This window comes from Castor canadensis, chromosome 1 (assembly GCF_047511655.1).
Source record: "Castor canadensis chromosome 1, mCasCan1.hap1v2, whole genome shotgun sequence".
NCBI lineage: Eukaryota > Metazoa > Chordata > Mammalia > Rodentia > Castoridae > Castor > Castor canadensis.
Genome location: NC_133386.1, coordinates 180,935,666 through 180,961,789, shown reverse-complemented (window position 1 = coordinate 180,961,789; position 26,124 = coordinate 180,935,666). Strand labels below are relative to the sequence as shown.

At 56.1% G+C, this 26,124-nt stretch overlaps 1 protein-coding gene and 1 long non-coding RNA gene across 8 annotated transcripts in view; one reads left to right on the top strand and one right to left on the bottom strand.

Annotated features, from left to right (window-relative positions):
* LOC109694472 (uncharacterized) overlaps positions 1 to 12,006 on the bottom strand; it is a 17,691-nt gene extending 5,685 nt beyond the window's left edge. Inside the window, exons 1-4 of one of the 2 annotated variants that reach the window (XR_012437184.1) lie at positions 11,379 to 12,006; positions 9,234 to 9,321; positions 7,556 to 7,780; positions 2,901 to 2,990 (exon numbers count right to left, since the gene is read on the bottom strand). This is a non-coding gene — a long non-coding RNA (uncharacterized lncRNA). Of the gene's footprint in view, positions 1 to 2,900; positions 2,991 to 7,555; positions 7,781 to 9,233; positions 9,322 to 10,455; positions 10,589 to 11,378 lie in introns of those variants that run through there. The other variant, XR_002213112.2, reaches the window with a different exon arrangement.
* On the top strand, positions 10,091 to 26,124 carry Tp53i11 (tumor protein p53 inducible protein 11). Of its 6 annotated transcripts, none has more exons than XM_020176428.2 (8): positions 10,091 to 10,301; positions 20,196 to 20,266; positions 20,818 to 20,966; positions 21,530 to 21,588; positions 21,815 to 21,863; positions 22,224 to 22,320; positions 23,518 to 23,619; positions 24,024 to 26,124. In XM_020176428.2, exons 3-8 carry the CDS (start codon positions 20,838 to 20,840, stop codon positions 24,155 to 24,157), a joined length of 570 nt encoding a protein of 189 aa, XP_020032017.1. In that variant the 5' UTR covers positions 10,091 to 10,301; positions 20,196 to 20,266; positions 20,818 to 20,837; the 3' UTR covers positions 24,158 to 26,124. The 6 variants fall into 6 exon arrangements, with proteins under 6 accessions (XP_020032017.1, XP_020032014.1, XP_020032015.1 ...); XM_020176425.2 differs by having other exon boundaries at positions 10,092 to 10,301; positions 20,129 to 20,266; XM_020176426.2 differs by lacking the exon at positions 10,091 to 10,301 and adding an exon at positions 10,344 to 10,461 and having other exon boundaries at positions 20,129 to 20,266.

Here is a 26,124-nt window from a genome sequence, read left to right as displayed (position 1 = left end):
CATAAGAACTCAAGGTGGTTAAAAGTGCAGATCCTGGTCCCAACCCCTAGACTCAAACCCAGGAGGATGTGAGAGGCCTGGGAAGCTGCATTTTAACACACTTCCCAGGCCAGTCCCCTCTGGCCGTCGTTTGTTTATTTCTAGCCTGAATAGTAGTGAGAATACTACATGGGAATAATTATACCCATTTAGCAGAGGAAGAAACTGAGGCTCCCAAGGGCAGGCAGTTTTGCAAAGTAAATTTCCCATGGAAAAGTCTTGTCAGAGTCAGGTGTGGTATTAGATTTGGGTTCTAGATGGCTTTGGTCATCTGTTCCCTCCCTCCCCACCCCAGTCCCCCCGGGGAGATGAACCATGGCTGGAACACTCTCTACCCTCTCCCAGCTACATTTCAAGGTCCCAAGTCCCAAAAAAGGCCATTGTGTCTCCCCGCGCCCTTAAGGAATCCTAAATAAAAATAGCGCTAAGTTCCAAATTAATAGGGAAATCCCATGATGACAAAAAGCATTTTAATGCAATTTTTTTAAGTATTAAATTGCTTTAAAATATCCCCCCTGACCTTATTGGTGACCCTGTATCTGGGGTATACAACAATATCTCACTGGGGTCAATGTTCCAAGGCTCCATCCAGGGTGCGGTCTGGGTGAGGGGCAGGTGGGCTGCTGAGCGCTACCCCCTCCAATCCCCAGGACTGGTGCCTCCAGACTGGAGCCCTCACCAGGCAAGGCAGCCTCTTCCTGTCTCTTTGACTACCTGGTTTCCCTACCTGTGCGGGCTTCTTGGAGCAAAGGCCCAGGCCCCCTCCACCCTGGGGGCCAAGGTCTCTTTCTCCCTCCTTTAGAGTGGATGAAACATGGAGGGTTGGGTGCCCCTCCCCACCAGGGATGAGCCCAGAAGCTGCTCATCTCTGTCACAGATCATGCTGGAGAATGGAAGAAGCCCTGCTGTGTGTCCTTAAATTAGTCACTTACCTCTCTGAACCTTAGGAAGTAACACAGGGCCTACCTTCCAATCCTGCCTTGGAGGATGACTCCAAGGAGGAAAGGAAATAGTGATACACACATACGTCACTATGTCCCTCCCGCTGCCTCTTGCAAGAAGAGTGTATCCCCTGATGCCTGCCACATCGCTCTGTGTGCCAGCTTTACCTCTGATTTCCAATCCCTGGGAGGACCCCAAGATTAAGGTGACATTTGGTCAGGCCTTTGGGCTGATGTCACCCCTTGCATTCTACAGATGGAGACTCTGAGGCCCCTGGGTCTAAGCAAACCCAGCACACAGTTCAGGGAGCCTCACACAGTCCCGGGACCTCAGCCTGATTTTCTACAGTGACTCAGTCTTCCGCAATCATTACAGAGCGATTGCTCCTGAAATTGGTGATTTCTCATTGTTGACACGCTGTGTGGGCCCTGTTCCCTCCTTTTCAGTTTGCATTCACCACACTGGGGGAGGGGTCTGAGCTGAAGGGAAGCAGAAGAAAGACAAAGAAAGGAGATGGGGCGGGAAGCCACAGAGGAGAGGCGCTGACCACGGGGTTTCTCACCATCTGTGAGGCTGCCCTGGGCCTCTGACGGTGGAGGCATTGGAGGAGGGGGTAGGGATGCAGGGGACAGCAGGGTCTTCAGTGGTTGGCTATTCCCAGTTTCCATGGGGTTACTAACCAAGCACCTGGGTCCCAGAGTCTTGGGGGAGCTTCGAGGCACCAAGCCCACCTCTGCTCTCACAGTCATCCCCATCTCCCTCCACCTTCCCTCTCCCCACACCTTTGCCACACCCACTATGTGCTGGGGTCAAAGATGCAGCAGGGAACAGACACAGCCCTGCCCCACAGCTGCTCACAGTGGCCCTGGGCACGGGGAACTGAGCTGTCAAGTCCCCAGACAGTGCTGCTAGCTTGGGGTGCCTGTGGAGATCTGAGGCTATCTGGAGTATGGGGAGAGGAGTCATGAGGGATTTCCAGAGGGGATAATATCCAAGCTAAGAGGAACACCGGCAAGAACTGGAAGGTGTGAGATGGGGTGTGACAGAAGAGTCCAGCAGAGGTACAGCACGGACAGGGGCCAGACATAGCACAGTGAGGCACAAGAGGGGACCTGAGAGTAGCATCTGCTCTGGTATCTGTTCCTCTACCAGATCACAAGGGTCTCTGACACAACACTGGGTCTCCACACATCACTTGTCTGTCTGTCTGTATGTATGCATGCATTCATTCCTTCACTTAGCAGGAACCATTAAAGTCCACTAGAAACTCTGCAGAATGAAGTGGCAGGTCTATGATGGGCTGTACCCTGGGGCGACAAGGGACTGCTGCACAGGCTGTGGATTGCACCACTGCCTCGGCTATTAGAGTAGTAAGTAGCCTGTGGCCCTGTCTACACTGTCTTCTTTTATTAGTAGTCATTATTCATTCTTTTCCCCTCTGATACATAACATGTATACAGCACGGTACTGATGAGTGAGACAGGTCTCTACCCTCAGGGAGGGAAGATTCTAGAGGAGGCAGATGATCTTAGATGGAGACACACGCTGTAAAGTCAGGGTACAGGGTGAAGATTTGAGGGATGGGTTTACCAAGATTTTGTGGTTGGGAAGGCCTCTCTGCTCAGATGAGACCAGTGGAGGGGAGGTCATGCTTCATAGTCTCTGATTTGCTTCAGCTGCTGGGCAGGAGAAGCCTGGAGGCAGAGAGTTGCAAAATTCGGGACTGGGGGCCCACTTAGGAATGAGAGCAGGCCCGAGGACAGAGGCTTGGGGTAGGAGAAATGGCAGCAGCCACGATGAACAGAGAGAGAAAGGGCAAAGCGAGCTGGGTACCCTCATTGCTCTCAATGACAATGACGATAAGAACGCCATTATAACCAGTCATGGATACAAAGCACTTTTGCAACCACTCTCCTTACCTGGTCAAACAGACAAGGTGCTCAGCACAGCCCCATTTTCACCTGGTAAACTGAGGCTGGCAGGGAAGGTCTTGCCCAAGTTCTCACTGCCTGGAAGAAACCAGAAAGAACTTTCCTTACCTCAGAGTCCCCACTGACACTTGTCTCCATCAGCCTGGCTGACTGGCCCGAGAAGGCAGGGGGCCAGCTGTCCCTCCCGCCCCATGTCCTGGGGCTCCTGCAGAGTGCACCAGGGTGGCTACAGCTCTCCATGGCAGACTGGCCAATGCACACTACATGTTCTCTTCACAGGAAGCTAGAAAACCATAACTTATTTATACTTGGAAATCAGAGGCCACCTTCTAGGTCTTCTGAGGCCCCCTCCGCAGCCCAGCTGCAACAGGGCTCCCAGAATGCCCTGGGAGCAGAGAGGAGGAGCTTCAGAGTGGAGAAGCATCAACAGGACTGAGCACCTAATGTGTGCTGGTCCTTAACTGTTTTTTTTTTTTTTTAATCTACTTATCAAAGTCATACTGGCCAGAGAGGCCATGGTTTGAATTTGGGAGTTACTTACCGGTCAAGTGGAGATAAGATTAGCCTCTATGTCCACACAGCTGACAACCCGAGTCCCCAAAGGCTCCAAGCATAGTAAGTGCTCAGTAAACACTAGCATCATCAGCCCGTCCCCTCAGTGGGGAAAGAGAGGCCCAGGGAGGCTACAAAAGTCACACAAGGCCACACAGCTTGGAGTCTGCACACCCAGTCAGAGGTAGATCTGTAGAATTTTGAAGCCAGGGTCTGAAGACCACCACCAAGCATGGAATTCCTGAGGGCTGGACCGTTCATGTCCATTTCATCTAGCATGTAAGAGCCCACTATGTGTGTGTTGGGGTGGGGGTGCTCGCTGAGGAGCTAAGGTAGGGGTGGGGGGACTAGGTGAAGATGAGTTGGCCCCATATTCTCTATCCCAGTAGATGTGGCCTAATGGGTGCAGACAGGTGACAGTGACCAGTGTGGCAGCTGCTGTCACCAGGTGCTCCTAGAGTAGTGGGGAGGCTGGAGGGACTTCTGGTGAGGCTGTGGCAGAGGGCCCACCCAGTCTGAGCAAAGGCCAGGAGGGTTGAAGCACGAGTGTTTGGGGAAACAGGCAAAAACTGATTCGTGTGGTTACAAAGACCTCCATGGGATCCCAAGGTAGGGTAGACATGTACTTTGGGGCTGACACATTTGGGGATTAAAATCTTTGGTGCAGGGGCTTGGTAGAGTGGCTCAAGTGGTAGGCTGCCTGCTTAGTGAGCATGAGGCCCTGAAAACCCCAGTACCACCAAAAAAAATAAGTAAATAAAAGAACAATCCTTGGTGCGTGCATGAAGCTAGCCCTGGACTTGTTCTCAAGTGAAAGAAGGGCCATGCACCCCAAAGTCCTGCCGGGCATTCGTCATTACCCTCCCTTTCTTGGGAGGCAGGGCAAGGACTCTGGTGACTGCGGTAAGGGAGGACCCAGCTTAGCCTTCTGAGTTCCCTGGACTGGGGATCATCCTCCTGGGAAGGCTGAGCTGGGCCACGGGGAGGCCAGATGAGGAAGGAGCACGGGGTCAGGCGGGGTGGGAGCCTGGACCGCGCTCCCCATGCGCTGCCGCCCGCCCGCCGCCGGCCCCAGCCCGCCGTTAGCGCTCCGCGGGGCTCCGAGCAATTACATAAATGCCTGGTGCGTGGGGAGAGGCCGCCTTTGTTATTGCGATCCGCCTAGGCAGCGGCTGCGAGTATTAATAAACCGATCACTCAGAACGCCAGGCTGTGCAGGCTTGGTGTCCATACGGGTGGGGCCTCCTCCTTACGAGTAACGCACAGGGCCGCCCTTCCCCAGGAGACAAAGAGGGGCTCCCCCGCCCCGGCCCCAGGCAGCCCCGGTCCCTAGCCCCTCCCCCACCCGCCTGGCTCAGTACCCTGGTCCCCAGAAAGCACGCAATTTTCCAGAAGGTAAACCATGGCTTCCACTTCCCTGGTGGGTGGAATCTGGCCTTAACCGCATCTGTAAAATAGGCCAAACAGTACCTAAGAAAGAGTTGAAATGTATGTTTTTTTAATTTTATGTTTCCTCCTGTGCTGTGGATCAAACTCAAGGCTTTGAAAAGGGTAGGCAAGCACCACGGAGCCCCAGCCTAGTCCTCGCATCAGTTTAAACAAGGTAATCTAGGAATTTGCAATCTCTCAAAGGCTCTCTGCTTCACTTCCTATCACAGTTACTTGAAAGACTTGTTGAGAGATGGTTGCCCCTCCCCCCCAGCCTCCAGCCCCAGGAGGGTCTGATTCTGTGTTGGCAGGTGGGATGGAAAATCTGCATTTCAAACAGGCTTTGAGAACCACAGCACTCTAAAGCCATTGATAAACAAGAACATGTTTGACATATGTCCCCTGGGACCACAGGGGACTTCATGTGCCAAACAAGGATTACTACTTTGGGGAGCAGGGAGGATCAGCAATCCTTGCTCTGGTCAGCAGCACAGCCACAGCCATCCGGGACCTTGATCTGGAAAGGTAAGGCTGCCATCCATGTCTGTCTAAGGTGTGACCTTGGGCAAGCAATGTAATTCAGTTAGCTTTTGTTTTCTTGTCTATGAAACGTGGCTGTAATGGTACCAACCTTGGGGGATTTAGTAAGATGAAAGACAGGCAAAACACCTAGACCACAGTCTCCAACATAGTGACAGCTCAGAATGCTACTTCTGAGAGAATGTAAAGCCCCTGGGTGTAGTGCCCGTGTGCCTAGCATCCACCTGAGCTGGATGCAAGTGACATGTTGGTCTAAGACCATGTCCTCACAGCCCAGAGTGGCTGCTGTAGGCTCTCACTATGAAGGAACCTGGGGGGAGGTGTCACCCAAGCTGAGGACCCAGAATCTGCTACCCCACCTCCCCCATGGCAGGACTGAGCACTTTGAGAGAACTGGAGCCAGCCTGAGGCTCTTATTTGGTTGGTAGGAGTGTCAGCTGTCCCCACAAGGGCTCTGGACCTTAGGATACAGGGTCCCAAGACATCTCCCCCTCCTATCTGTCAGAAGGGGGCTTTCCTGCAGACATCCGCCTGCATCCCTTTGACCTCCTCACTCACCACCTATCCACAAATTCATTCATCGTTGAGTCAATGACTATTTTATTAAGCATTACTGTGAGTCAGGCTGGGAGCTCAGGTCTTACAGGTACATCTCTCTTACTCTTCCAAGTACCTGGTGTGTCTTCATGATTTCCCTCTTTCCACTTGACAGCTGATTAGACTGCGGCTCAGAAGAGCTGGGTAACTCACTGGAGGTCACAGAGCTAGTTAACAGAGGGCTAGGGCTGTGAACTTCAATGCAGGAAAGTCTAAGTCCTGAGTCCTCGTCTTACCTGCTGCCTTGAGCCTTTCCCCATGGGAAGCAGGAAAGAGCTGGCCATGGTCTGTGGTCCCCAAGCTGTCCCACTCTTCCTGAGCCTTGTTCTTTCCACCCCCAAGATCAGTTCTCTCTCCCACAGGTAAGGAATTGCATGACATTTTCTGGACCCAGAGCAGCTATAGACACCAGCCTGAAGTGCAGGGATGAATCATGCAAGGGAGGGCAGCCTTGGGGACAGGAGTTGGGGAGGAGCCCTGGTCAGTCTCCTAGGCTGAAGGAGGAAGAGCAGAGAGCCTGCCTGGGATTTCTGAGTCTCTGATATAGTTTCTAGCCCCCAAGGCTGTGGTCAGCATAGGACATAGAGGTCCTAGCAAGGCTGGTTCAGGAAGGCGGGGAGGGGCTAGAGAAGAAGAGGGGAAGCGAGACAGGGGAACTGGAAGGAGTTATGAGAATCTAGCTCACAAACTGTGTCCCATGTCCCCTTCACCTCGGCCAAGATGCTCACTGTGGCAGCCTCAGATCGCCCTGATTTGATGGTCCTCACCCCACGGCCACTCTTTACAGTTTACAAAGCTGTCACCGCAGGCCCTCTGCTCTGCTCCTGGGCTATCCAGCAACAGCTTCCTGTGCCCACTCCATGCTAAGGGCTTGCCATGTACTGTCTCTGTCTCTTAGGAGGTAATTCCTGACCTTAACCCCTCTTTACAGATGAGGAAACTGAGGCTCCAAGAAGTGAAATCAACATAAACGGGATGTGAATCCAGGTCTGTCAGGTCCAGTATCCCTGGGCTCAACAATCACAGGCCTCTGGTAACCTCCTCCTCTACAGCCCTCCTCCTCCCATGCCCAGGGACCGATTGAAATCCCTATACCCAGGCCTAGGCCCTCACCACTCCCCCAGCCCTCCCCTCCTTTGCCAGCTAACTCTGGTCTCTCTGTAAGCATCTTTGAAATCCAATCACATACCCATTCTCCCTTAGAGAGCACAATCCACAAGTGAGCCCTGGCCACAGACACTGGAAGTCCCCATGCCTCCCTCCCCGACTTCTAGCGCCCACCTGCACAGGCGCTTGCAGACGCCCACTCACACACTCCCCCACTCTGGGGCACCAAGAGGCAGATGGAGCAGCAGCTGCTCCAGGCTCTGTGGGCGGCTGGGAGGAGAGTGACCCTTGTCAGCTGGCCGCCGCCTGGCTCCCCCCACCCCAGCCCCACTCCTGGAGCTTTCACAAGAACATCTCAACACGTTAAGAGTCATAATAATCCCGATAATAATAGGAATCCACGATTCCAGTTGTTAAACCTTTTTTAGCGAATTGCCTGGGTCGGTTCTCATCAGCTTCCAGAGTCAGATCCTTCTGTATTTCCAGTTTCTGGGTGCAGCGAAGGGTTACACAGCTAGTTAGGCACAGAGCCAGGGTTCCAGCGTCATCTCTTGCCCTCTCACTTCGTGCTCTTTCTCCTGCGTTGCTGATAACCATGATGTTTCTCTGTTTTCACACGCTAGGCTAGGTGAGCTTGCTCGTGCCTAATGGAAAAAAAAATGAGGACCAGAAAAGCAAAGGGCCATATGGCAGGCTGAGGGATGCTCTTGTACCGATGCACAGGGCTTTAAAGAACTGTACAGGAAGAGGGAGAATAAGCACCTAACGGAGGTCTTGGAGAAGGTGGATGGGCAGGGGACAGAGTAGCCTCTTGCTTCTCCTCCAGTCCCCCGAGCACTTTTTTCCCACATGAAGGAGGAAGCTGCCTTAGTAGTGAGCACTCCGTCACTGGCAGCTTGGAAGCCAGGGACTAGCTGATGGAGGGCACCAGAGAAGGGCTTCACACTTTCAATGGTGCTTGGTGTGGACTGCCTTGAATGCTGGGTGTCGGTTCTGTGGTCCCTTGGTTTTCCAAGGCCATTGACTGTTCTATAACTTGACTACCCGGGTGAGCATCTGTCTCCCAGGAGGCTAGGACCTCTGGATAGGGACAGTGTCCTGTCCACCCCAGGGCACCCAGCACTTTGCCTGGCACACAGGAAGAGCCCAGCTTATGGGAAACCCAGAACACTTCCATGTCAGAGATCTTGCAGCAATTCTTACTAAAGTCTCTCCCACGGATGGAAGGTCAGGCTCTGGCATTCTACCCACAGACCCTGCTTCTAGTTTTAGAGTCATGCCAAGAGGAGAGCTGAGAGATGTCTCCAAGTCAGGAAGGGCAGACAGAGATGACACTTGCTGGGCCCTTCCTTTAGCAACCCTGCATGCTGGGACGGCAGAAGAGGGAGTGACAAAGAAATTCCCCATCCCTGCTCTACCCAGAGTTGGGTAGTGCAGTGAGCTGAGGCTCTGAGGTGTTGCAAAGACATGCAGAGACCCAAGTCAGTTGGCTCTTGAGTGTGTACACCCTGCACACCTCACAAGAATCCTGATCTGGAGCCATGTCCGTGATTGATGGATTCATTCATTCATTACTGGCTATCCATAGCCAGGTATTTGGTTGGGAGCAAAGCTGGTAGCACTGTGGGATCCTAGTTTAGTTGCCTTGGTAATCAGGACCGCTAACAGCCACAAAGTGCTTGCTAGGCACCAGGCACTGTTCTGTTTACTTCCTTGCAAAGGCCACAGCCCTCCTGCCTGGCCCCAGCTCTGGAAAGGACAGTGGAGTGTGCTTGGCACGCCAGCTCTTGGCACAGTCAGCACTTAATAAGCAGGAGCTGCCTGATGCTGTAACTCGAAATCCCCACGGCAACCACATTCACTTCCTGCTATGGTAACCCCCACTTTGTAGATGAGGAAGAAGACACGGAGAGGTTAGGCCACTTACTTGTCCAAAGGCCACACTGTCCCTAAAAGGGCAGAGCCACTATCTGGATGGACCCAGGCAATCAGGTTTCAGAGCCTGCTAGATTGACCCTTAAGGATGGATGCAGGAAGATCTCAGACCTGTGTGGGAATGTCCACTTAGCCGCTCCTCTCTGTGTCCTACTTTCTTACCTTGTGAAGTAGAGCATGTCATCTGCCCCATCCCCCTCAAGGTCCACTGTGGCCACCATCGGACGAGATGCAAGGATTCAGGCTTTCTCTAAGCAGAGACACGATTATAGGATTAGAATAGGCAGGAGAGAGAGACGTTTGCTGGGCCTGGTCCTTTTTGGCTGACAAACTCCCAGAGGTTCAAAATCCAAATCTCTCCAGGACTCCAAATCCCACTCTGCCAGGTGCCCCCCACAAGCATCCTGCAGATAAGATCTTTGCAATTTACAGCAAAGTCGCTGAGGTTAGATAAGGAGGGTGGAGGGCAGGTGGGGCTGGGGTGAGGGGTGAGGGTCATGTTATTTGGCAAAGTTGCACCAAGCTGGGGGAGGGAAGGGCGGGCCTAGGCTGGAAGCCTGAAGTCGATATGAATTCCAGAATTAGTGACAGTCTTCTGGAGAACGGGACTACTCATATCGACCTCGTAGGTTGTTGAGAATCACATGATGCCACACTTGTAACTGCTTTAGCGCTCGCCAAGCGGGCGTTCAGCAAGGGTGACCATTGTCACACTTGGGTATCCCTACCAGTCAAAACCCTTGCATTGTAGACACGGTGACATACGGCAAGGGAAAGAGGAGCTGTCTTAAGAACTTGCCAAAAAAGTCCTCCTGGGCGGCGCGGGCCACGCCGGGGCATCCCGGTCCTGGGTTTTGATTCGAAAGCGCGATCCGCCGAGCGTGGGTGCGCCCCCCGCAGGCGGTCTCCAGAAAGGCCTCGGCAGGAGAGCCCGGGTGCGCGGTCCCCGCAACCCCTCTCCGCCCACCCCGGCGGCCACCTCGGGGGTGAGGCAGCCCGGCGCGTGGGAGGGGACGGCGCGCCATTGGCTTGTGTGCGGAACTAGAGGAGGGACCAGTGGGGCCGCCAGACTAGGGCGAGCCCGGCGGCGCAGGAGTCCAGCCGGCCCTGCCCTGCCCTGCCCTGCCGTGCCCTGCCTACCCCGCGCGGCGGCGCGATGTGAGGCGTCCCGGGCCGGAGCGTCCGCCCGTACGCCAGCTCCGCGAGCGCGGCGCCCCACGCGCTAGGAACGTAAGTCCACTCCCCGCCGCCGCGAGCCTAGCACTTCCCGCAGCCGCCGGCCGCTGCCTGCGCAGCGCAGCCCGCGGGCGCCCGGGGCCGCAACGACCGCCGGGGACAGCGATCACATCGCGCGCGCCCGCCCAGCCCCGGGACAGCTTGGCACCTGCGGGTCCGTGAGCACCCGGGACCCTCTCCCGGCTGCGCAAGGCGACGTCCGCTGCTTCTTCTGTTTGTCCCCTTCTCTTTCTCTCCTCCCTCTGACTTGGTTTCCCTCTCTTCCCTCGGCTTTCTGCCTCCGCCACCTCCTTCCTCTAGGACTGTTTATTTCGCACTCGGCCCTCCCTTCTCGGGCTCGCACTCTCTGCTTCGTAGCGCGCGAGAAACAGAGCGAAAAGCAGTTTCGCTGTCGCTGGGGTCTCCGTCCCCTCCTCCCTCGTCTCTCTCCACCGCACCCTCCCGCCTTTGTTTCCTGGCCCGGGGAGTGCGCGTTGCAAACTTGCGAGTTCCTCGGTCTTCACCCCCGCATCAAGGCCAGGAACCGAGATGCTGGCGGAGTTCCCACTGCCCACAGGTTTGGCGCGACCTCTGGGGCGGGGGCGGCGGCTGGCTGGAGGCGCGGGGGGGTGGGGCGCCCCGCTGCTCCGAGCCCGAGCCTCACAAAGTGGGGGAGTGTCGGGAGCCGGGAGACTAGGGACAGATCGGAGGGGGAGGGGCGAGACTGAGCGAGACCCCAGTGTCCAGGCTGGAGAGGAGTGGGAAGGAACGCAGGCCGCCCAAACCCCAGCTCGGGTGGGTGAGGAAGCGCAGGTGGACAGAGACGCCCCCCCTTCTTTCCCTGAAGCCGTGCGATCTGCTGGAAGCGGACCGTGTGGGGCCATTGGCCTGGCGCAGGGTGGGCTGGGGCCCCGTGCTGTGAGCAAAAATACTGGCGCCCACCTGTGTGTGTGTGTGTGTGTTGGGGGAGGAACGGGGTGGTCTGTAGAAGGCGAGCAGAATGCCGCGCCATCCCCTGGCGCGTGCCGGGGGCCGGGCGCTCGCTTTGGGTCCCCTCGCTCCACCCTCCCTTGCGCCCGCTCAATCGCTCACCGCCTCCTCCTCGTTACTGCGTGGGGGGTTGTGTGTGGGGGAGCGGGGTTCTCCGCCCGAGGATGGAAGCGGAAGCAGGAGTGAGGCGAGGCGGAGAAAACCCACAGTCTGCCCCCAAAGCCCTTCGCAGATGTGGAAGGCCGCCTCACAGTCCCACCACCCGCACTTCCTGTTTGATTTCTTCTACTGAAACTTTCCTGGAAGGGGCCGACCTGCGGGGGTGCTGCAGGGATGCCAACCCCAACTCTGTAGCCCCTTGGACCTCCACCTCTGGTGTCCTGTGGAGAGGGGGCACGGACGTGTAGCCCACAGATTCCGGAGTCTTGGGGTCTCTTTGTTGCAGAACCAGAAGGGGGCACTGTGTAGTCCTTAGCCGCAGCCCCGGACTCAACCAGGGGAGGAGAGAAAGATTTTTCTTGCCGGGTTGTTAGGAGATAGAGTTTTCTTCAGGTCTCTCTTGTCTCGTTGGCCACCTGGCCCCGAATGTCCCCAAGAACCCTGGAGGTCTTAGGATGAGCCGCTCTGACTTTTTTCTGCTCACAGGCTGTCTGCTTCATCAGGACTCCCAATGGTGGAGTGGAGCCCCAGGCTGGCTGTCCACCTGATGGTCCCACCGCCAGGTCCTGACCCAGGACTGCTGCAGCTCCTCCAACTCCACTGGCCCCATTCCAGGGTCCTCATGGTGGCTCCTCCTCTGGAGATGGGGCCTAACCCTCGCCATTGGGAGCAGAGGGAAGTATTAACACAAAACATCTGTGAGCACTACACCAAAGCTGATGTAACCAAACACAGGCTAGTCACCTGGAGAGACAGCTCTGGATAAAATGAGGACCCTTGCTCTCATGGAGCTGGCTCTTAAGGAGGGGAGGCAAATAATGAACAATTAAGCAAGTGAGGGGAAAATGTTGAGTGTTGGGGTGTTACAGCCAGGGATCAGGTTGCCATTTTAAACAGGGTGGTCAGCTAAGCCTCCCCCATTCTGCAGAGAACAGCCTATGCAAAGGGCCTGAGGCTGGAATGTGCAACGAGGGTGGAATGAGGGGTGGGGAAGCAATAGCAGGCCAGGCTGGCTGGGAAGGGATGGAGCCCCCTACTAAACAGCTAAAGGAACCAGATACTCATGCTATTTAAGTCGTTTCCCGCCCCCCACCCCCACCCAGGAGTGGCAGTTTGAGGGCAGGGTGTCTGATGTTATGACTCCTAGCCGAGGTGCTTTCCAGGGCCCTGCATCTCAATTGATCAATCAGTAGCGCAGGCTGTGTTCTCCTAGGACCAGACCTGGCCCAGATGTGGAAGGAGCCACCCAGGCTGGATGACCGAACCCAGCTCCTCCCTGGCCTCCATGGTCAATGTACTCTTGCTCCCACCCAGAGTGACCCTTGTGCTCCCTCACCCCACTTGCTTCTGATGGGGACTCCCTTTAAAGCACTCCTTTCTGTACTGGCACAGAATCCCCAGGAGAGGTCCTACCCTGAAGCTAGTTTGGTTGAGGGGAAACTGAGGCAAAGAAGTTGAGACTCGGGCTAAAAATAATCCCAGCAACATTATCACTGAATGTTTACTGCAAAACACCACGCTGTTCTAGATGCTTTCTGTTTTCTAGTGAGAGGTAGGTGCCATTATACCCATTTAATTGATATGGAAATTGAGGCCCAGAGAGGCTGATCCTTGGCCCAAGGCCACAAAACTAGGCAGTAGAGCCACGATGTGAGCCCAGGCATTTTGTGGGGTGATCTACCCCCCTTAACCATTAAGAAAGATCCCAAACATGGGGAGAGACACTCAGCCCTGGACTGGTGTTCTGGGGACCCTTCTGCCTGCCTTCCCATCTCACCCAGAAGACAACTCACCACTGCTGAAAAAATTGGCTCAACCTGGTGGTGCATCCCTTCAAGGAAATTCCCCTCCTTTCTTCACCCACCATCTCTGAGTTTCTGGGTAGCCACAGGGCACTGAGAGGGGCAGAGCCATAGGGGAAGGGGCTGCTGCTGCATTTTCACCACGGCCCTGACTACAGGGAATCCTGAGGCCAGGCTGTCCCAGTGGATGACAGCACCAGCTGCCCTTAAGGGCTCTGATGGGGCCACTAGGCTTGGGGAGGAGGAGGGAGCTTGTCCCACCCTGGGTAGAAAAGGATAGAAATTCTCCATTCACTCTTCCCTTTGCAAGTAACAGCTGGGACAGGAAAGTTCCTCTCAGTGACTTCTGAGTGGTGAGACAGCTATGAGAGGGCTGGCTATCCCTTGCACACAGCAGCAGCTCCAGAGCCCTGGGTGAGGCCCCCAGAGATGTCTCTCCTTGCTCCCCCCCTGCCCAGCCCCACCCCTTGCCAACACAGCAGGGGATTGTTTATTTTTGTCCCTGAAGCTTTGGAGATGTTTGTAATGAAAGTTGAGGCTTCCCTCTTCCTCTCTGGAAATCAAAGGACAGGGAAGCGGTGGGAAGATAGGGTGTGAGCCTTGCTGAGGTGGTGGTGGTGGGAAAGAGGGGTCCACTTGAGCAGGGCCTGATGTGGCTGGCCTGTGCCTAGCAGGGGACAGAGTTGGGAAGTTCAGACCCTTGGAGTGGCCTGGAGACCATACTCCTGCTTTTTAGTTCAGGAAACTGTGTCCCAAAGACAGGCCCTGGCTTACCAGTGACAGCAGAGTGTACTCATGACTTTAGCTGTCCTGCCTTGGAGCCCAGTAACCCAGGGTCAATCTTGTCTCCTGGCAGCAGGGAAAACCTTGTGTCCTGAGCTCCCAGGGTCAGCTTCCTGGAGGTTTATGGAATGGGGGTGTAGAATCTGATTCTTGATTCCAGAGTTTTGTTACAGGGACGGGTTGCCTGCCAGTGCCACACCACAGGATTCCTATCATGGTCTTGTCTGTGTGTGTGTCCTGTGCACTCAAGAGACACAGCAGGCCAAGGTAGGCTGGCTATAGAATAACTGCACTCTTGAGAGACCAAGGGACTGGCTGCACCCAGGCCTGCACCCCAGAAGTGATCATCAGTACACAGGCTTATGGATGACACCACTTCTGTCTTCTGGGTGGGGTCTAACCTCTCACAGCCTGTGCATTTACAGGGAACAGTCACCTTCCTGGAGCAGCTAATCGACCCCAGACCCAGGGCTGGGAGTGCCAGCCAGATGTGAACATGGTATCTTCATCCCCCAGTCCCTCTGTGACGCCCTTGATAGTGGGCTGTGGGTTCTGGGCTGTACTGTTAGACCCCATTTTGCCTTGGGCCACTGGGCTGCCTTGGAAAGGGTCACTGTGGATGCAGGCTCTGGACTCCTGGCCCTGCACCTCAGGAGCAGAGGCTCCTTCCGATGCCCCCTCTGGCCAGGCCCCTGAGCTCTGACTCTTGCTGCCTCCTACCCCTCCCTCCCAAGACCCCACTTCCAGCTATTTTGCACCAATGTGATAACAGAACAATGGGGCTCCAAGCTGTGCCTCTGCAGGGACTGGAGCCAAGGGAGGCCAGACTCAGACACAGGGCATGCCGCCCCCCAACCAGGCACATAAACACACGAGCACACACACGTGCACACACACGTGCACACACACGTGCACACACACACAGGTGTAAATGTACACATAGACACATGAGCACAGTCACACGAGCACACTAGCTCCTCTGGATATCTAGTTAAAGCACAGCTCACAGTTAACTTGGGTTGAATTCCAGCTCTGCTACTTACACTATAGGGATTCTTCAACAAATCACTTGGGCCTTAGTTTTCTGATCTGTAAATTGGGATGGAAATCCAACCATCTCATGGGCTGCAGTAAGGATTTCAGCGGGTTCCTGACCACTCTCCCCTCCCAGTCCTGGGCACATATGGCTGGGGTGGGGCAGCTCCTTTCCTGGTCTGTAATTGAGCCTGCTTTGGGAAGGAAGTGGCTCCTTGGCTGAAGTGCGCAGGTGGCAGTGGTGACTTCCCCTTGAGTCACCCAAAGCTTGGAAGGTGTGGGTGTGCTGGGTCCTTTCCTCCCCTCCCCCATCCAGGCCCTTCAGGTTTCCTTAAGCCAGCCCTCCTGGGCACAGCCTCCCTGTCGGGACAGCTCTGCAGTCCATCTGTTTCTATGGAAACCAGGCTTCCTGGGAAGGATGGAGGAGCTGGGGAAGTCCTCCCGGGATCTGCGTGGGATAGCTGCCCCAGCCGGATCAGGTCCTCTGCCTAGGGCGAGTGTGGGCAGATGGTCATTAATAATATCATCCATCGCTCTCCTTTCTGAAGACAAGCCAGGTGTCTGCCTCCTTGGCTCCATATCTCCGTTATTCCCCTTCCCAAACCTGTGCACTGAGGGGAAGCAGTAGTCAGGGTATATAGAAGAGGACATGGTGACTCAGAGAGGTTCAGCAACTCCCCGGAGGTCACAGAGCAGTTAAGAGAAAGAGCTGGGCTCTGAGTCCAAGTTGTCCAAATCATTAAGAATGTGCTTCCCACCTCCAGCCTGTCGTCCTCCCCTGACACTCCTCTCTTCCTGGCCTGGCGAACCCTAAAGACTTCATATGGCTTTGCCTTGATGTCACCTAGGCGCTGCCATCTCAGGGGCTGCAGCAGAGGAGAGGAGTGAGAGGGGGCTGCAAAGAGCCCCTAGGCCTGCAAAGAGCCTTGTGCTGCTCCCCGCTCATCAGTTCAGTCAGGTACTGGTGGAGTTCCTGAACCAGGCACTGTCCCAGCACAGAGACAGAAGTGCCAGGCATCAGAAATGCCAGTGCCTTCTGAGGTGGGGGGGTCAGGCTGGGTCCAGCATTCCTATCTAGTCCTCTCCTCACCATGGTTTGGGTGCCCTGGGTGAGCCTTCTGTGAAGGACATGAGCACCCCTCCTTTGGGACCTTCAGCACCTCAAGTAAGGTGTTGTCACCGAGTCTCGCACTTTGGGACTTGCTGGTCCAGTGCCACCTGCCCTTTAGCAAGTGGCCACACTGGAACCCAGCTCTTGCCTCTTTCCTACCCTGCTTACACCTGGTCTGGGGCAGATCCTGTCCCACTGGCCTCAGGTGTTTGTTTTGTTGTTTTGAGATAGGGCTTTGCTGTGTTGCCCAAGCTGACCTAGAACTCTGGAGCCTCCTGCCTCAGTCCCCCAAGTGCTGAGATTACAGACATGCGCCACCATGCCTGGCACTCGGCCTCGGGATTCTGCCTGTCAAGTGTGCGGCTGGTGTGGCGTCCCAGCCGCCCCTCTAATCCTCGGGATTTCCAGGTCAGTTCTCTTGGCTGGCTGCTGCTGTCAGGCCTGTGTTGACAGATAGATCCACCGGGGGAGCACAAACCTGCAGGCCTTGGGACTGGCTAGCCTTGGGAACTGAGCTGTATGAACTGACCAGGAGCACGGGCTGGAGGTAGCTGTGAGGGCCCACATGAGACCAGGAGAGCCCAGGGGAGGAGAGCCCTTGCCTGGGAGAGCCTGGAGGAGAATCAGGGAAAGTGGAGGCAAGGAGGACTTTTCCATTTGGACAGATGCTCAGCAGGGGAAGCAGCTGTTAGAACAGGGGTTTGCTGGCTTTTGCGGGGAGAATGCTCTTTAGGCAGCTGGCTGGGCAGAAGGCAGAGGCTCATAGCCTCGGACCCTGTGAGCCCCTCTTCCCTTTTCCTTGGCAGCCAAGCATGAGAGGAGAAGGAGCAGTCCTCCACACCATTCCCCTCCCCACCCCACCCCCAGCTGGGGCCCCACAAGGCAGCTGGACCAGCAGGAAGCCTGCCAGGCCTGACTGGCTGGCCTTTTCCACTGTGCATGGCTGAATGAAGAAAGGGAAGTGGGTGGCTCCTCCCTGGGCAGGGCTCTCGGGCAGGGACACCCTTCTGCACTCCCTCTTGTGTTCTGGCCAGTGGCACTTCTGCAAGGTGGGTGCTCTTATTCTCCCCCATTTCACAGGGGGAAACTGAGGCTGAGAGTACTGTAGTGACTCACCCAAAGCCTGCAGTAGGGGTAACCTATGATTCAAACCCAGGTCTTCCTAGCCCAAAGCTGGCGTGTGGCCATGTCAGGGTAACTGGGATAGAGTGGGAGGAGGTGACTTCACTTAGGTTAAAATGTTACCAGACCTAAAATGAATTCCTGTCCTTGAATGGGAAGAGAGGTCAAGAGGAGGCCTGAGGGGTACAGGGGTGCAGGCATGGCTTGCCTTGGGGGCAGAGCATTTTAGGGGCTGGGGATGGATATGGATGCTCGGGGCCCATCTGGGGGTTAAGAGAGACCCTGGAGATCAGAACAGTTCACCTGGCTACAGGGTGGGTTTGGACTCTTCCTTCCTGGAGTTAAAATTCAAGGTCCCATTCTCCTAGGAGGCCATGGGGGCCTTTTGGGCGGTGAACTTGGCTGCTGGGACTGAGCTCTAGGGACAAACCCAGTGGGTCCCACCGATGCACTGGGATACTTGGGTGGCAAGGGTCCATTTTATTGCACTTAGAAGGAAATCAAAGGTGGACTCAAGCAGCAAAAGTCAGAGAATTTTTATCTGCAGAGAAGTTTCATCTGCATGGGCTCCTGCTCCTGCAGGGCCCCGGGTCAGGTTGGAAGTTGGGTTTTATAGCTTTTTTATTGCCAGAGGGTGGAGATTTTGGCATGAACCAGTGTCTCTTGGGAAGGAGAGGTGTCTTTGGCGCGAACAGGTGTTTCTTGGGAAGGAGAAGGGTGTTTTTCCCCCTGGCTAATTGCCCTCGCCATCTTTTGGGAACACGTGGGCCTCCTGCAGTCTGCCCTTCACTGCCAGCCCAGACACCCAATGGCAGTTGTTGTGGCTGAGATTGTTCCACCCAGGACTCTGTAGGGCCCACTGTGCCCAGCCCCAGCAGGTGGGCACTGCCCTGCCACTCAGCCTGGGCTGGGCAGCAGCAGTTGTCAGCACAGGTGTGGGATGCAGAGGGAGCACTGTGCGTGGTGAGTTGGTGGGGAGGGGTCATTGGGCAGGGGAAAGCAGTTGCCTCATGCTGGGAACTTCTGTCCTCTGGGGGGGGGGGCGTCGTGACACCGGCAGCCTTGTGTCAGGGGACTGAGTTCCCAGGGTTTGACCTTACATGGTGGGAATACCAGTTAATGCGGTGGTCTCCTGGTCCTGCCCACGTTCATCCAGAGTCACCGCCCAGGGGGTTCTGGGAGGGGTGGGGATGGTAGCATGGCTGTGTTTAGTTCTTGTTGTCTTCACTGGTCACTTTCTGCCTGCAAGGTGCTGGTCCATGAATTTCGTGGTGACATCTTTTATCTCAGTATATCCCTAGGATAGAGACCCTTCTCTTCCCAAGGACAGATGGGGAGACTGAGGTACAGAGATTAAGTTGTCGGCCTCTGGGCACAGAGCTGAGACTCAGCAGAAGAGGATATGTAGCCCAGAGAGCGAGCTAAATACTCCAGCTCTCAGCCCCAGGCCTCAGGCCTCAGCAGTTTCTGGCTCTTTATAAAGTCTCTTCTGTACTTTTGTTCTGCTTCTCCTTAGACCAGCTCTAAGAGCAAAGTGAGGGTGGTGGTTCCCATTGCACAGGAGAGAACAGGAGCTCAGAGAGGAGAGGAGCCTGCCCTATCCAGCTGCGACAGATCAGGCCCCTCTCCATGTGCTCCTTCCGGCCGGGCTGCATCCCATCACCTCTGTCTAGCTCAAGGTGACCTCATGGCATGCAGTTTCTTCCTTTCGTTATGTGGGTGCCACTCCAAGGGCTCCAAGGGAGCTGCCCTTTTTGTCCCAAGATCCCAGGGAGGTGGGAATTAGAGCTGTACTTCACAGATGAGGAAACTGAGCCTCAGAGCAGTGCGGTGACTTGCTCAAGGTCACGGCCAGTAGGGGCTCAGCAGGATTGAGTCAGGCAGCTTGTCACGTAGGCCTGGTGAGAAGAGCTGAGAAGCCAGGGCCACCTGGCAGAAAGGCTAAAACAGAGCTGACCATAGTAAGTATTGGTGAGGACGGGAAGGAACTGGAACGGTTATGCATTGGTAGGGGACACACAGGGCTGCTTGTTGCCCTGGAAAACAGGTCACACTTTGGAGTTCAGTGTTGACCTGTCAGACAACTCACAGTCACCCCTGCGCCATTTTCCTTAGAGACATGGAAATGTGTGGTGGCACCAAACCCAGACATTAGCGTCAATGGTTGCTGTGTTCCTAATCACGGAAAGCCGGAAGTGGTGGCCCGGTGTCCCTCAGCGGGTCCATCTCTCCGGAGGAACACGGTCCTGCAGTGAAAGGAGCAGGCTTAAGCCTGCAGTTTGGTTGAATCTTCATCATACCAGATGGAAGAAGCCAGGCTCCAAAGGACATCCCTTTTATGAATCTGTTTACGTGACGTGAGAAAACCAAAACAAAACAATAGTGACAGAGAACAGACCTGCACTTGCTGGCAGTGGGGGCGAGGGGTAATAAAACTGCCGGGTTCTGACTGAAACAAGAAAAAGTCAGTTTTGCTGCACGTATTAAAATAAAAGGGCCAGAGGGAGGCAGGAAGAGAGAGGGAGAGGGTCAGGTGACATCTGGTGGGTCCTTTGTTGGCTCTTAATTGGGGTTGGAGGGTGGTATTTTCCTGGGGTTACATGGCACTGGATGGCAGGTCCCCTGATGGGGACAGGTGACTTCTGAGCGCTACCCATGAATGGAGATTGTTTTCTCCATTGTTTCTCACCACAGAGGGTGACTGCTGCGGAAGGGAGATGCTGGGCTTGCGGGGTGCCCCCTGCTGGTGGGGTGCCATGGGGGCACTTGTTTTGGCTGGTCTCTGCCACACCCTGCTTGCCTCATTTGCTGAATGGATGTAAATTGTGCCCATCTTGCAGGGCACAGTGATTCAGGGAGCCCAGGAGATTTGCTCTGCTTCCATCGATGCTCTGTCACCTCCCACAGATTGTACAACTGAGTCCAGGAAGGCACTCGGCTCATCTCCATCTCCAGCGCCCAGTAGTGTCCAGCTCACCGTAGGTGCCCAGGGCTGGCCTGAGATGCTGCTGCTGTGGAGGGACATGGGGACAGACATGGGATAAGGGAGGCACTGAGGGGACCTGAACAGGACATCCCTCTCCCTCCTGGGGGAGGTTTGAGGGAGGGGGTTTGGAAGATGGAAGAGCCACAGGCTTATCTGGGCAGTCAGTGAGTCCTGGGCCCCAGAACTCGGGCGGGTCTTCCCCTTTGAAGCCTCATTTGCCATGCTGACCCAGGCCCTTGTCCCCCCACCTTCCCAGCCCAGGAAGCTTTGCGGTAGGCTCCATCCAGGTCCAAGTGCCTTTTCCGGGGCCTATACCTCCCCCAGGGCCAACTGAGGCCTTGCCCAGCTTGGTCCCCTGGGTTGGAAGGGCCCGAGGAGCATCCTCGTCACCCATTTTGCAGCCCCAGAAGCTGCTGGGGCTTCATCTGCTCCCCAGCCTTGGGCGGGGTCTGGCCTTCCCTTATGTCGGGACTCTTCTCCTGGGGTGTGGCAGCTGGGCAGGAACCGTGGATGAGGCCAGGATCTCCCCCACTCCTTCTGCAGAGGCCAGGCTGAAGAACACCATGGCAGCCAAGCAGCCCCCTCCTCTCATGAAGAAGCACAGCCAGACGGACCTCGTGAGCCGCCTGAAGACCCGGAAGATCCTGGGCGTGGGCGGGGAGGACGATGATGGGGAGGTGCACCGCTCTAAGGTGGGCCAAACCTGCCCCTCTAAGTGCTGGCAGGGGAAGGAGGTCGGAGCTGCTGTCTGAGGGGCGAGTGGCCAAGGCCCCCAGAGTGCAGGAGCCCTAGGACTTGGTTACCTTTTCTGGAGCTGGCAGGGAATGATGACAGGAGTTCATTGAATGAATCAAGTGCCTCTTATGAGGCAAGTGTTATAGTAACTGCCTTGTAAGCATTAGCTTATCTTGCAAGCCCTGGGAGTGGTAGATTCAGTTGTTAACCCACTTTACAGATGAGGAAACTGAGGCTTAGAGAGGTTCAGTGATTTTCTCGAGGCTGCACCAGTAAGGGGCTGAACCAGGCTTCAAGTCCACGTTGGTCAGACCCTGCTCTTTCATTCCCAGTCACTAGATTTTCAGCTTCTCTTAAACCTTAGTGTCAGTGTGACTCTCCCAGCCTGGGGCGCCCTTTGCCAAGCAGAGGTACCCAGGTGAGCCCCCAGGTGTGCTGGGGGCACTGGGAGGAGGATGAGTATGGCCAGCTGGGTGCTGAGAGCCACCTCCAGCTGTTTGCCTGATTCCTGTGTCCACAGATCAGCCAGGTCTTAGGCAACGAGCTCAAGTTTGCTATCCGGGAGCCTTTGGGGCTCAGGTGAGCAGTGAACGCATCTTGTTTGGGGAAGTTGTGTGTCTGGGGAAATGCGGGATTTCCCCCCACCCCCCCACCCCCCCATTCGGCCATGGCCTGGATTGCAACCCATCTCATCACCAACGTCAGTCCAGTCAGTCCTGGCATCCTGGCTGCAGAGGGGCGGTCCCTGGGGGCTTGGGGGTGGCAGCAGGGACTGGCTCTCACCTTCCTCTCTGCACCTCCCTAGGGTCTGGCAGTTCCTCTCTGCTGTGCTGTTCTCTGGAATCGCCATCATGGTGAGCCCCCACGCCCTGGGACCCGGCTGGACTCAGATCTAGTTAGGGCCCTGGGCATAGCCCCCAGCTTGCCCACTCCCACTCCCATGGCTCCCTGGGGCTCCTCCTCTGCCCTGGTCCCTGGTTGCCTGTCCACACTGTTGCGGTGCTGTGTGGCCCAATCTGTCAGGCCCTCTGGCTGCTACAAGGATGTCTCCCCACTCATGCTGTGCCTGGAGCATTCTGCACCCCATGGGCTGTACCCTGGGAACCCCAAAGCCTTGTGTCCTGCCCCAAGGACCCTGGCCTGCCCTGGAGGAAGCAAGTTTCCACAGTGCCCAGCATTGAGTGGCACCACTGAGTCCCTCCCATTATCCCCAGGCCCTTGCCTTCCCTGACCAGCTATATGATGCCATCTTTGACGGAGCAGAGGTCACCAGCAAGACCCCCATCCGCCTCTATGGTGGCGCCCTCCTCAGTGAGTATTGTGGGTGGACTGTGCAGAGTGGGAGTGGGGCATTCCTCTGCTAGGGAGGGGCTCCTCCTTTCCCCAGCGGTTCCCTCAGGCACCTCGGTGGGCGTGTGCTGCCACCTTGTGGCCATTGGTGGAATGCACCCGGGGCACTGGGAGTGTTTCTGCACTTACTGAGTGCTTGCTGTGTGTTAGTGCACTGCCCTGGGGCACTGGGGAACAGAGATGAATGAATCCAGGTCTAGAGGAGGAGGCAGACGCAACGCAGTGCCTGACTACCCCTACACCCACTCTAGCTTTATCTCCAGAGCATTTGGACCATTTCTGTTTCCTCTCTAATCTGTTAGGGAGCCAAATCAGTTTTTAAAGTTCAACATGGGGTGGTATCCCTCCCCTCCCCTCCCCTCCCCTCCCGATGGCTCCTTGTTACCTTCAGAATAAAGCCCCAGCATTTTGAATTCAAGAACCTTAAATTCAAGGTTCTCAGTGGGGTGGATCCAGCTAAACTTCCCACACATACCTCCCCTACACCCCACAATGGGCTCTGGACTGCAGCCACACCTGACTGTGCCCACTCCCCAGTTTCAGAAGACCACTGGGCCTTTGCTCGTGCAGTTTCTTCAGGCTTGTGTCAATTTTACTTCTGCCCAGCCTTCAAGGGCAGCTCCAGTACCTCTGAGAAAGGCAGTGGTGAGATGAGGCCGGTACTGCACTGGTGAAGTGGTGTAGCTCAAACTATGGTGTCAGAGTAGCTGAACTCAAACCTGCACACCCCTGGTGACATCTGGTGACTAGAGTCAGCCGACACTGATAAAGGCTGAGATGGAGGTTCTTACCCTAAAAATGTGGTTCATTCTGTTCCCCTTCCCATCCCCCCAGGAGTTTCTTAGAGTGATCCTTCCCTAGGCTCAGGTTTCTATCCCCAGGAGAAAACAGTTGTACAACCAGGTCACAGACTCTGTCATCGCAGCATCATAAGGAGAGACAGTGCAAGTGCTGTGGATGAGGATTCAGCTCAGTCCTAGGGAGGGGAAGTGACCGTCCAAGGTCCTGTAGGGTCTCAGAGATGACAAGACAGGCTGCAGAGTAGCTTGGGACAGGTGCAATAAGTCTGAAAGAGGGGAGGGGCAGGCCTGGCCACTGCTCCTGCTGTCACCAGGGGCTAGTGGTCACTGTGTCCCTGCTACTCTCTGCACCCCCCAGGCATCTCCCTGATCATGTGGAATGCCCTCTACACGGCTGAGAAGGTCATTATCCGCTGGACGCTGCTCACGGAAGCCTGCTACTTTGGGGTGCAGTTCTTGGGTGAGTCCTGAGGTGGGCATTGAGGAAGACTGGTTTGTTCCAGCCTCTAGTTCCTCCACTTCTGGCTGGCTGCTGCGGTTCACAGGGTGTGATGGAGAGCTGGCTGTGTATACCTGTGGACACACAGTGACCACCCACCTGTGTCCTTGCCCCTCCCCTACAAGTGCCCCCGTCCTCCTGTGCCCACCACTCACTGTGCAGCTGCCACCTGTGGGCGTGTTTATCTGCTGCTCTGCCACGCCTGCCAGGGGTGTTTGTGGTATGGGCAAGGAAGGGCAGGTCCTCAGCTCCCAGCTGGCAGGACCTGGGTCCCAGGAGTGCCCCAGGCAGTGTGGCACCCTGTGGGCAGCAACAAAGGCACATGCCCTCCCCTGACTTCTGTCCCCTCCTGCCTTCCTCCACAGTGGTCACTGCCACGCTAGCCGAGACGGGCCTCGTGTCTCTGGGGACCCTGCTGCTCCTGGCCAGCCGCCTCCTTTTCGTCACTGTCAGCCTTTACTACTATTACCAAGTCGGCCGGAAACCCAAGAAAGTCTAGCCAGGCCGGGGACCAGCCCGTGCCTGGGCCAGGGTGGCTCTGGGGCCTTGGCTCCCCTTTGGCTCCTGGAAAGCTGGAGACCCTGTCCTGCCCTAGCTGGCCCCAGGCAGGCAGGGGCACTCCTTTCCCTGGGTACTCCAGGACTCTGTGGTTTCCTGGGCATCCAGGATCCAGGTGTGACATGGGGTCTGGGGAGAGACGGGTCACTGCACAACATTCCTCACCTCACCCAGGCTCAACCCCCCACACCCCTTTCCTGGGCTCCCCTGACAGACACGGACTGGAGAGTGGTGTCCTGTGGGGTCTGGCTTCCTCTACCAGGAAGCCCTTCTCTCCTGAGAGGTCAAGCACCCCACCCCCAGCCAGCTTAGAGCCCAGGCAGCTGGTCTTGGCTTCTGTCTGTATGGAAGCCGGAGAATTTCTCCCTGTGCTTCTGCCCTTTTTGTCTGGGTCCTTCATACAAGCGGGGACTTCTGTACCAGAGCACACAGTGCACACGCACACATGCACCCCTTCCTACAGCCCGCTGAGGCCTGATGGTCAGAGGGCAAGCCTCCCTTAGACTTCCTGTAAGAATGGCTACCTGGAGCCAGACTGGTCCCACCCCAGGCTTGCTCACCTTTGTTCTCCTGGGAAACTCTAGGGTTCTCTGCCTAGAGGCTAACTCCCCCTGGAGTCTCTCCCCTGGTCTGGGGTCAGAGGTCACACCACAGGTCCCCTGAGAGATGGATAGGGGCAACCCCACAGGGAGGCTACTTAAGTGGTGAGGCTTGGAGAAGAGGAAAAAAAAGCAGTGGCATTTCCTTGTCCCTTGGCATGTCTTCTGAGGCCGATGTCTTGCCTGGCTCATCCACCCCTCCCCTCCACACACTCCTGCAACAATCCCTCCTCCTCTGGACCCCCTGGGCTGCCCCAATTCTTCCTGGGTAGGGCCTAGTGCCTCTCAAACTCCCCAGGGGAAGTAAACAAGTAGTTCAGCCAGTCTGTTACCTCCCCTCTGCCACCCCCCACATCCTGCAGAGGCTGATGGTGGGCTCCTGAGCGGAAGCACCCAGCCTGCCCCACCAGCCTGTGTGGTGTGCCTCCTGTTCCTTTTCCATCTAGCACTCATGTGCGCACCTGGGCATGACTGCCCCGTGTCCTGGGACAGGTGTGCTGAGAAAAGGGGCCTGGAACCCTCACAAATACAGCAGCTACTTTCTGGCTGAGCAGCGCAGGGAACTGCTCTCCAGGAAGGGCCTGCTGCTCTTTGCTGGCACCTGTCTCTTACCCTGACATTTGTGCCTCTTCCTGGAGTTCTGCCACCTGCTGCTGAGCCCTAGGCAGGCCGAGCCTGCTACCACCTCCCAAAGACAATGCCACCTGTGGGTCATACCTGAGCCCTGTCTGTGTCAGGCCTTGAAGCCTTGGCGGGTCCTCAGAGGGTGACAGATGGCTTGTTCTCCCATAGCTGCTGGGCACACTGTGGACTCCCCAGCAGAAAGCTCAAAGTGTGGTCTGGCCCTGGGTAGGACATTGGTGGGTCAAGCTGGCCCATCCTCCCCTCCACTGTGGGGTGGGAGGGTGGCCTGGCCTTATCCTTGGGTGGTGGCGAGGTCACACTGGGACAGGGATACCCTGCCACGGCTCCTTGGCTAAACTCTTCGGTAAAGCCTGCAGGTGGGGATGGTGCAAGGTCAGATCCAGTCTGTGGACTTGTTGCTCAGCATGGGCAGTGGGGGAGGAAGATTCATGTTCGGGAGGAGGCCTGTGACAGGAGAGGGACAGGCACTCATGTAGGCAGGACCCACCCTGCCTCTGAGCTGGGAAGCCCCGGACAGCCCCTCCCTGCTCCTTGTGCCAAGTGTCCGACCCAGCCCAGCCCAGCCCAGCCCAGAGGTAGGACCACCTTTCTTCACAGTCGGTCACTATTTATTCTTCGTTCCTTTTTCTTTTTGTAAGAAACAATCACAAAACCCAGTGCAAAA

Bases quoted from the DNA above. Each gene is read 5' to 3' on its own strand.
- Tp53i11 (XM_020176428.2), top strand. From the start codon at position 20,838: ATGGCAGCCAAGCAGCCCCCTCCTCTCATGAAGAAGCACAGCCAGACG. The intron at 20,967-21,529 runs GTGGGCCAAACC...CTGTGTCCACAG, and splicing joins GGGAGGTGCACCGCTCTAAG to ATCAGCCAGGTCTTAGGCAA. The intron at 22,321-23,517 runs GTGAGTATTGTG...TGCACCCCCCAG, and splicing joins CTATGGTGGCGCCCTCCTCA to GCATCTCCCTGATCATGTGG.